The sequence below is a fragment of the Bison bison genome, unplaced genomic scaffold (genome assembly GCF_000754665.1).
Source record: "Bison bison bison isolate TAMUID 2011002044 unplaced genomic scaffold, Bison_UMD1.0 scf7180017864163, whole genome shotgun sequence".
Classification (NCBI taxonomy): domain Eukaryota; kingdom Metazoa; phylum Chordata; class Mammalia; order Artiodactyla; family Bovidae; genus Bison; species Bison bison.
Window position 1 is genome coordinate 2631379 of NW_011494735.1, and position 9733 is coordinate 2641111.

The 9733-nt window shown below is 40.8% G+C and overlaps 1 protein-coding gene across 2 annotated transcripts in view; it reads left to right on the forward strand.

Moving 5' to 3' along the window:
• Positions 1 to 9733, forward strand: part of PTPRB (protein tyrosine phosphatase, receptor type, B) — a 130486-nt gene that overhangs the window by 96560 nt on the left and 24193 nt on the right. For both annotated transcript variants that reach the window (XM_010841513.1, XM_010841514.1), the window contains 7 exons: positions 2361 to 2467; positions 5735 to 5834; positions 7158 to 7241; positions 7342 to 7359; positions 7480 to 7561; positions 8164 to 8254; positions 8971 to 9047. In XM_010841513.1, coding sequence (XP_010839815.1) covers positions 2361 to 2467; positions 5735 to 5834; positions 7158 to 7241; positions 7342 to 7359; positions 7480 to 7561; positions 8164 to 8254; positions 8971 to 9047 — 559 coding nt within the window. The remainder of the gene's footprint in view (positions 1 to 2360; positions 2468 to 5734; positions 5835 to 7157; positions 7242 to 7341; positions 7360 to 7479; positions 7562 to 8163; positions 8255 to 8970; positions 9048 to 9733) is intronic.

Below are 9733 nucleotides of genomic sequence, written 5' to 3' on the forward strand. Positions count from 1 at the left end.
ATTGTTGGGTTCCTGTTATCTGGGTATATAATAGTGTTGTTCCATATGGGAAGAGAATGGGTAGATCATGATGGGCGAGAAACAGCACAGAGGTTGGGGAAGTGCTAATCTGGCTTTGTTTTCTATTCTAAATAGAATAGCAATGTGACCACGATCAGATAATCTGCTTCTGTTGACCTCATTTTCCTCAAACGAAGGAAATTGAACCACATGATCTATAGCTTTGTAGAATTCTGATTCTGGACATATTTAAAGTTGAAAAACTTACCATTACATATCAGTTCATTAAAATAATCTTATATGCATATAGAGAAGACCTGTCTATAAAATATAGCAAAAATGTTGAAGGACCTAAGAGGGCTGTAGGTAAATAAATGCTCTGAAGGTCCAAAAGTCTTCTTGAAGGAGGTATCATTTTGGCTGGCTACTGAAAAGTAGGGAAGGGTTTGCAAACGTGGATATAGGGGCAAAAGGAGATTCACGGTTCAGGAAACAGTCATAGTGCAGAGGCAGAAATACACAAATTGCTTAGAGAAGAACAAACCCAAATAATCCAGTTTCAAAGTGAGGGTCATATCAAGGGGTAGTAAGGAAGACAAAAATGAGAAGATAGGATGGGACAGGATTCCAGATGCGTGCTAAGTACTGGGCTGGGGAATGTGGTTGTGACATCCATTACTGGAAGGGTTCTAAGGGCAGAGTTCCTGTTGATAGCCTAATTTTAAGCCAAGCCTACAGTAACTGCAAGAGCTGTAGTAAATGCAATGAGCTCTTGCATTATCTCCTTCCTGGGTTCCTAAAGGCCCTAATTCATCTGGACCCATTCTGTGTTTTGCATTTGCACCTTTGAATCTTAGAATTCCAGAGCAGAACCTGTCAAGGTTGTTACAGCCCCAGTGCTTTTATTTTCACAGATGAGAAAACTGAATCATAAAGAACTTTAGGAACCATTCATCTAATCAGCGATAGTGAGAACTAGACCTCAGACTCTCTGTTTCCCAGCCCAGGCCCTTTTACAGCCCTCCAACAGAAGTCACTGCTGTTAAACCACAATTAAGCCAAGAGAAAGAGATCTGGACTGCTGCTGCTGCTAAGTCGCTTCAGTCGTGTCCGACTCTGTGCAACCCCATAGATGGCAGCCCACCAGGCTCCGCCGTCCCTGGGCTAGGAGTCAGAAAATCCTGAGTTTGGTTATCTTTCACCAGCTTTCTTTACAGTCTTGAGTGAGAAATGCAGTCTTCCCAAGCTTCAGGTTCCAAATCCCTGAAGTAGTATCATAAGTTTCTGATACTGGAGAGGTTAGAGATGGTCAAATAGAATCATGTCTGTAAAAGTTCTTCACACTTACAAATCACCATACAAATAAAAGAAACTCTTTTCATTGGAGAGACTCTTTTCAATGTCCAAAGCTACGATACACTAGCAACGCCCACCAGCTCCTTCCCTTCCATGTAGTACGTGTTGACTGCTTGTTACTCTCCGGGGACATTGCATAATACCTCCACCAATAGTCTGTTATTCCTGGAAGTACCTCTTTTGGCTTGGAAGGTGTCTTTTAGACGTGGAAATTATAGACGAGGTTGATCAATATAATCTTGATGATATTGAGGAGATTATACTTAGACCTAGACATGAGTTAGAAGGAGAGGGGAAAAGGTCAGAACAGTTTGTCCTGGCTGGCTAATGCTGGTAATAATAATGCTTCAGCATTATTACAGGATGTGCCCAGATACTTCTGGGTTAAGCAAATCTAGATTTCTTTTTTAAGGAAAAAAAAGAGACATTCATTCATTCTCATATGATTTAAATTAACCCTAGAAAAAGTTTCCCCCTATAAACCAATCCTGTTACTCTCAGTAAACCTACAGTCTGGAAAACTTCAGGTTAGAATGGGCTCAAGAGGTTGCTCAAGCCAATCTTTAACTTAGTGCCAGGCTGCTATCCTGCAGATCCCCTGAGAGCTGGTTCTCCAGTCTCTGCTTAAACCCCCTCAGTGACTGGGAGCTCACTACCTATGTGGCAGCTCATACTCTAGATGTTAGAAAGTGATTTTTTGTTCCCATGCTGCCCTATGACTTCAGCCTACTAAGCTCAGTTCTGTATTCAAGAATGTAAACCTTGAGATGATAGGGATTATTCTTTGCAGTATATCTGGCTTCTGGACAGAGGAGGCTCAATTAATATCTGATGAATGATGCATGAAGGCACAAAGCCAGGGCCTTCTGATTTCATAATTCATACCCTCTCCTACATGCATATCAACCAGATGACCACCCTGTTTCTCCTTGAAAACATTCTCCAGTCAGCCCTACTGTGGTCAGTCACTAATTTGTACTTAAACAAATTGGTTTTCTTTTCAGAATCAGCATTCGGGCTTTCACCCAGCTATTTGATGAGGACCTGAAGGAATTCACAAAACCGCTCTATTCAGACACATTTTTCTCTTTGCCCATCACCACTGAGTCAGGTAAGGCTAACCTTTTCATCCATCTGACATAGTCTGCCAACCACCACATCACCTACAAGAGCCTCTAGTAAGAGGCTAGACCTCAGACTCCCTGCTTCCCAACCCAGAAGAGATCGGGGGACTTGGCTGATGGTGGGAGGATCATTTATTTTTCCTTGGAATGTAATCTTTATATGATCATGATTTGATGTAGATTAGAGAAATTGTACAACTTCTGTAGCAGAGTGGACTGAAAGGAGTTATCTTGTCAAGAAGGTAGAAAGAGGTACCAGATTTTTTATCTATTAAAAATGGATTTTTTAAAAAAATAGTGGATGAAGAACATTCAGATCAAGAGTTGACACAGGCCAAAACAGAAGTGGGTATAAAAAGCTTTCAAGTTGTAAATGGGAATGTGTATATGAAATATATACATAGAAACGCATAGGAAAAAAAAAAAGACTAGAAGGAACTTTTTTCCTTTTGTTTATTATATGTTGCTTTTACATGATAAAAAAAAATGTTAACTTGGCTTTACATAAATTTCTGAAAGAAACTTTTCTAAACTGTGTTGGAAGGAAAGCCTGAATAACGTTGTTTTTTAGTTGCTAAGCTGTATCCAACTCTTTTGTGATCTCATGGACAATAGCCCACCAGGCTCATCTGTCCATGGAATATCCCAGACAAGAATACTGGACTGGGTTGTCATTTCCTTCTCCAGGGGATCTTCCCGAACCAGAAATCGAACCTGTATCTCCTGCATTAGCAGGTGGATTCTTTACTAGGTAGCCACCAGGGAAGCCCCTGAATAATAATAGTAGCTAATACTGACTCTTTGTCCTCTCTGTGGAGCTGCAGTTTTAAGCATTGTGCTTAGAATAATTTATCTAATCCTCACTACGGCCTTTTGTGGTAGATACTATTACCATCCCCCATTTTAAAGGTGAGGATTTGAGATACCAAGAGTTTATGTAACTTGCCCAAGATAGCAGAGCTGGGTTCTAGCACTTTCTGCCTGACCTCTTAACTTCTGCACTGCACTGATTTGGAATAGTTCCAACATGCTGAGAATAGATTTATTTTTTAGCACATTGTTCTTTGGTACCATTATCTGTCCAGCCTTTCCCTGTACCCAGCCTTTCACAGTGCTTGGTCTCAGGAAGTTCTTCTTTAGAGCTAAAACAGTCTCTCATGCTGTATGACAAAAGATGACTCAGCTTCACAAACACTCCCATCTATTTATGCCAAATATAGGATAATCTCCCACTTTTCAGACCAAAAAGGAATCAGAACACAGTTAAGAAGATTTAGATGTGTTTGCTTACAAGTTAATGTTAAGTATGGGATTTGTAAACATTATTCTTCCCTATTTAAATTATTATTATACAGCAAAAATTGAACATAGTCCAGTAAAGAAACATAGTAAACATGTATCCAAAAAAAGGAATATTAACCACTTTAAAAGAAAGATGATTATGTTGGTTTGTTAAATCTTGAAAATCAACATTGAATAAACAAATTCAAGTGCTTAAAGTGCACTTCAAAAATGAATTACTGCATAGAACTAAATGTAAGAGCTAAAATGATCCAGCTTTTAAAAGAAAACATAGGAGGAAGTTTTTGTGACCTTGAGTTAGGAAATGGTTTCTTAGCTATGACACCAAAAGCACAAGCAACAACAACAAAACAGATAAATGAGACCTAATTAAAATTAAAAACTCCTGAGCTTCAAAGGACACCATAAAGTGAAACAAGATAACCCACAGAATGGGAGAAACTATTAGCAAATCTTGTATCTGATAAAGGTTAAGTATCCAGAATATATAGACCACTCACCACTCAATAATAAAAAGACAAACAACCCAATTTAAAAATGGACAAAGGGTCCAAATAGACATTTTGCCAAAAAAGATACACGTAAGTCCAATAAGCTCATGGAAAGATGCTCATCATTAGACATTATCATAACTACAATAATATACCACTTCACACCCACTAGAATGACTATCATCAAAAAGATAATAACAAGTGTTAGCAAGGATATGAAGAAATCTGAACCCTTATACATCGTTTGTAGAATGTAAAATGATGTAGTTTTTATGGAAAACATTTTGCAGTTTCTCAAAATGTTACACCTTGCTCAGCAATTCCACTCTTTAGTATATACCCATGAAAAACGAAAACAAAAACTTGTATATGGAGATTCATAGCAGCATTATTTAAAATAACCAAAAAAATAGAAATACCCCAAATGTCCATCAATGGCTGAATAGCTAAAAAAATATAGAATGTTATTCAGCATAAAAAGAAATGAAATACTGACACATGCCACAATATGGATGAACCTTGAAAACATGCTAAGTGAAAGAAGCCAATTACAAAAAAGCATATGTTTATTGCTCAATTTATACGAAATGTCCAGAAAAGGCAAATCTATGAAGGCAAAGTAGGTTAGTGGTTGCCAGGGTCTAGAGAGAGGGAATGGAGAATGACTGCTAACGGGCATGGGGCTTCTCTTGGGGGTGATAAAAATGTTACAAAATTGAATGTAAAATAATTGAATTGTACAGTTTAAATTGGTGAATAGTATGGAATGTGAATTACATTTCAAAAAACTGTTTTTAAAATGGGCTACCTTCTTATAAACTCCTAGTGACAATATCAGATCATTTAATAAACCTGGAATTTCATTAAAATAATTGAGCAATTCACTGGATTTGCTAATGTCCCAGATGCTGTGTAACAAATGAAATAGCATATTAACCTTGATGGCAAACTCCTGGCCTTTACCTCACGTGCCCCAAGCTGTGCATACAAGCACAAATGAAGTCCCAATTAATGTATAAGCTGAACATCATTAATTTCAAAAGTATAATGACCAACCCACCATTACGTAGTAGTAGCTCATGTTTCATCTTTTCAGCTGTATACTCCTAAGCTTTAGATAGTAAAAGCCTTGGGCTTCCCTGGTGGCTCAGTGGTAAAGAATCTATCTGACAATGCAGGAGACGCGGGTTTGATCCCTGGGTCAGAAAGATACCATGGAGACAACCCACTCCAGTATTCTTGCCTGGGAAATTGCATGGACAGAGGAGCCTGATGGGTTACAGTCCACGGGAAGTTGGATACAACTTAGTGACTAAATGACAGTAAATGCCTTACTGTGGGCATCATTGGAATTCTTCTATAATAACATCACTAGGGAGACGGGTTCCCCCAACTGTCTTATTGGTTTTTTAACACTAATTTTCCCACCTGGGTTTCTTGTTGCCCTCTGGATCATTGTAGAGCCTCTGTTTGGAGTTATTGAAGGTGTGAGTGCTGGTCTGTTCTTAATTGGCATGCTCGTTGCTGTTGTTGCCTTATTCATCTGCAGACGGAAAGTCAGGTGAGTACCAAGTTCCCTTTGGTAATTGGATTCAGAATTTTAAAGATGCAACTGAAAATGCTCTTTCTCCTGAAAAGTAAGAAGGGAGAAATCATTTAATTTCTCCAGGTTAAGTCACTTTGTTTCTTAAGAAAAACAAGAAGTGAAGTGAAGTTGCTCAGTCGTGTCCGACTCTTTGCGACCCCATGGGCTGTAGCCTACAACGCTCCTCCGTCCATGGGATTATCCAGGCAAGAGTACTGGAGTGGGTTGCCATTTCCTTCTCCAGAGGATCTTCCCAACCCAGGGATCAAACCTGGGTCTCCCGCATTATAGACAGATTCCTTACCATCTGAGCCACCAGGGAAGTCCAAGAAAAACAAGAGTCAAACCCTAAAACCATGACTCACTTTTTTGCATACCATTGCTGAATCTTATCCTTACCAAAGGAATGAGGGGCCATCTGTATCCTCATTTGAATGTGAAATGGCTCCTTTGGCACGGGGTGGGGGTGGGGGTGGGGGGGAATGTGTATGTGTTCAGTCACCTTGTGAAGACAGAGATGTCTATGAATTATGTTTCCAAATGCTTTTCTGAACTATTCTGAAAAGTATGGGTGCCATCTCAGTTTTGTGGTTCCTATCCGCCATGCTAAGCTAAGAAGGGAGCAAAAAGAACTAAACATATGTGGCCCCAGTGCCAAGCCCTCTTTCCTTAGGGAATTTCTTCTCTTTGGCACATTGTCCTCTCTTTTGCAGTCATGTCTTGCATCTAAGGTTTACTCTGTGTGTGTGTGTGTGTCTTTTTTTTTTTTTTTTAAGGAAAGCTTTATTGAGAGTGTGGGAAGTGATTATGACCTGTAGCCAAAAACAGAAGACACATCTTCAGCTATTGCAAAGATCTGTTTCTGAGTGGGGAAAATCTGTTTCTTTATGTTCTTCCTCTCTGTTCCCTCCCTCAAAGGGATGTTGGCTGAGTGTAAAATATACATGTACTGAAAAATCCATATTTGTACAAACATGCACACCCTTACCATAAGTGGAAAAATCTGGGCTTCCCTGATGGCTCAGTGGGTAAAGAATCCACTTGCAAGGCAGGAGATGCAGGAGACTTGGGTTCAATCCCTGGGTTGGGAAGATCCCCTGGATAAGGGGATGGCAATCCACTCCAGTATTCTCACCTGAAAAATTCCATGGACAGAGGAGCCTGGCAGGCTACAGTCCACAGGGTTGCAAAGAGTTGGACACAACTAAGCGACTAAGCAAGCCCAGCCTTACCATAGACGGAGAAATCTGTTTAAACTATTTCATAATTAAATTATCAGTCTTCTCCCTTGTGTTTCAGCCATGGTCGAGAAAGGCCTTCTGCCCGTCTGAGCATTCGTCGGGATCGACCACTGTCAGTCCACTTGAACTTGGGCCAAAAAGGGTGAGCACATTTTCCTTCACTTTATTTATTGAAAGAAGAGTTGATTGTCTTACATGAAATTTGCTAACAAGATCTTTCTACTTTTGGCTTCTCTTCACAGTAACCGGAAAACTTCTTGGTAAGAAAGAGCTCATTAATTACTATATTGTCTGATTTTGAAATATAACTGGGGCTGGGTAAGGCATTTTCCCTGTTCTTCAGTAATTTTCTTCTCTTTCTGTTGTGTTTTTAACCATAGCCCAATAAAAGTAAATCAGTTTGAAGGGCACTTCATGAAGCTGCAGGCTGACTCCAACTATCTTCTATCCAAGGAATATGAGGTACAACTCAGATGCAATGATGTTTTAGCGTCCCTGGTTCTTAGCAGAATTTCCCTTCAGCCCTCACTATGGAATCACATCCCAGTTGGGCTCAGGAGTTAGAATGGCACTTAGGGTCTCACTGAGTGTTCTTTCATGCCCGAATCCATTCCCTGCACAATATACCACCTAGTCTCAGAAGCCAGTTTGATCTCCAGAATAACCAACAAAGTGCTACCCAGATCGGGTGGTAAGAAAGAATTAACAGACTTCAAATGCAAACTGATGCTGTCAGTTAGTTAACCTGGCCTTTTGCTTGCTTGGGAGATAATGTGGTTGGGTAAAAAGTGCCCAGGCTTTGGATTCAGTTCCCAGCTTTGCAACCTGTGTGACCCGAGGCAAATGAATTATCCTGTCTGAGCCTCCTCTGTAAAATGGAGATGAGACTACCTCCTCCGGGGCTGTTGTGGGGATGACAGCCGATGCCCCTGGTCGAATAGGAGACATTCCACAAATGCAGCTAGTGTAACATATTGTTATGTTATTATGTATCTCAAGGACTGTCCAGTTTGCCATATTCTGTTTCACATTATTCACATGCAAACTTATTTTTGACCTAACAGGATTTAAAAGACGTGGGTCGAAACCAATCATGTGACATTGCACTCTTGCCGGAGAACAGAGGGAAAAATCGATACAACAATATATTGCCCTGTAAGTTGTGTGTTGAAATCTGTAATACCGCCTTCCTCTCGCCATTTCTTTCCTTTTCTGTGATTAAAAATGGGGTTAAAGCAACTTGGTATAGCTAGATATGGAAGACCTGAGGTTCTAAATGTCTTTAAAAACAAATGACTTGGACATTACTGTACTTCTTTCCAGAGGGTAACAACCAGCTGAAATTCTGGCTGGGAGAGAGAGACCTCTCATGCTGTTGACATTTCATCACGTGGTCCTGATGCTTCTTCTTGGAGGGTTAAGAGCTGTAACAGGGTTAACAGTAAGGGTCAACCTGGGTTTACTTAAAGTCTCTAGTTAGCAATTATTTCATATATAAAGATATATATTACATATATTATTCTTATTATCCTTACCCAATTGGGTGAAGCAATTGAAGGTAGCTTTTCTGAACTGCATTCGTTACAACAATGAAAAGGAGCTGGCCACTCCATCAGACAAATGTTGTTAGTGTTACAGAGGGAAGCACAGATGGACTTAGAAGAGCATTTGGCTCGTTTGCTTGGATGTTTCTGGGCTACTTGTGCAACTCTGTGTGAGCTTCACCTGCAAAATGGAACTGAGACTGTCTCCCATGTGGGGTTGTGGTGGGGGTCAGAGCTAGCACACGTCAAATGCAAAGCGTTCTGTAAACAGTAGAAAAATCACCCCATGGCTCACTGATACATCTTTCTCAATAAACTTCCTTCCAGATGATTCCTCTCGAGTGAAGCTGTCCAATGTGGACGATGACCCGTGCTCTGACTACATCAATGCCAGCTACATCCCTGTAAGTGAACCCGGGACCATAGCAACTGGGATGAGGCTTTGACAGGCGGTTATGCTGGAAACACCTCTTCTCCAACACACTCCCACTGTTCTCAGGTCTGGAAACATGGACATTTTAGAAGAAACAAAAAAAAAGGCCATGTCTGATTGCCATAAAATGCAGGCTGTCCTAGTCAATCGCTGCTAAGGCCCAGCTTTCACAATGGCTATAGTCCTGTAGGATAATGGGCCCAGGAGGCATTTTCAAAGGTCATTTCCTCTCTGCAGCCCTTAGTCAAGATTAGAGCTCCCTAAGGAAGCTGAATCTCCACAGCTGAGGCGGCCTAGCTAGGGAAGCCAATTCAAAGTTATTTGGATTTCTGAAAACCACAGACACAACTCAAAGGTTGTGTCACACCTCTGGGCTCAGATTCTGGCTAGCAATTCACCAGCTTCCTACAGCACCTCCAGTGGAAAAGCTCCTGTGGCAACCTCTAGCCTCTTGCTACTCAGAGAGGGATCCTCAGACCAGCAGCAGGGGGTCATGAGGCAGCTTGTTAGAGATTCAGAATGTCAGGTTCCACCCAGTCCTGCTGAATCAGAAGCTGCATTTTTTTTTCTTCTGGCATGTGGGAACTTAGTTCCCCAACCAGAGATCAAACCCACTCCTCCTGCAGTGGAATGCAGAATCTTAACCACTGGGCTGCC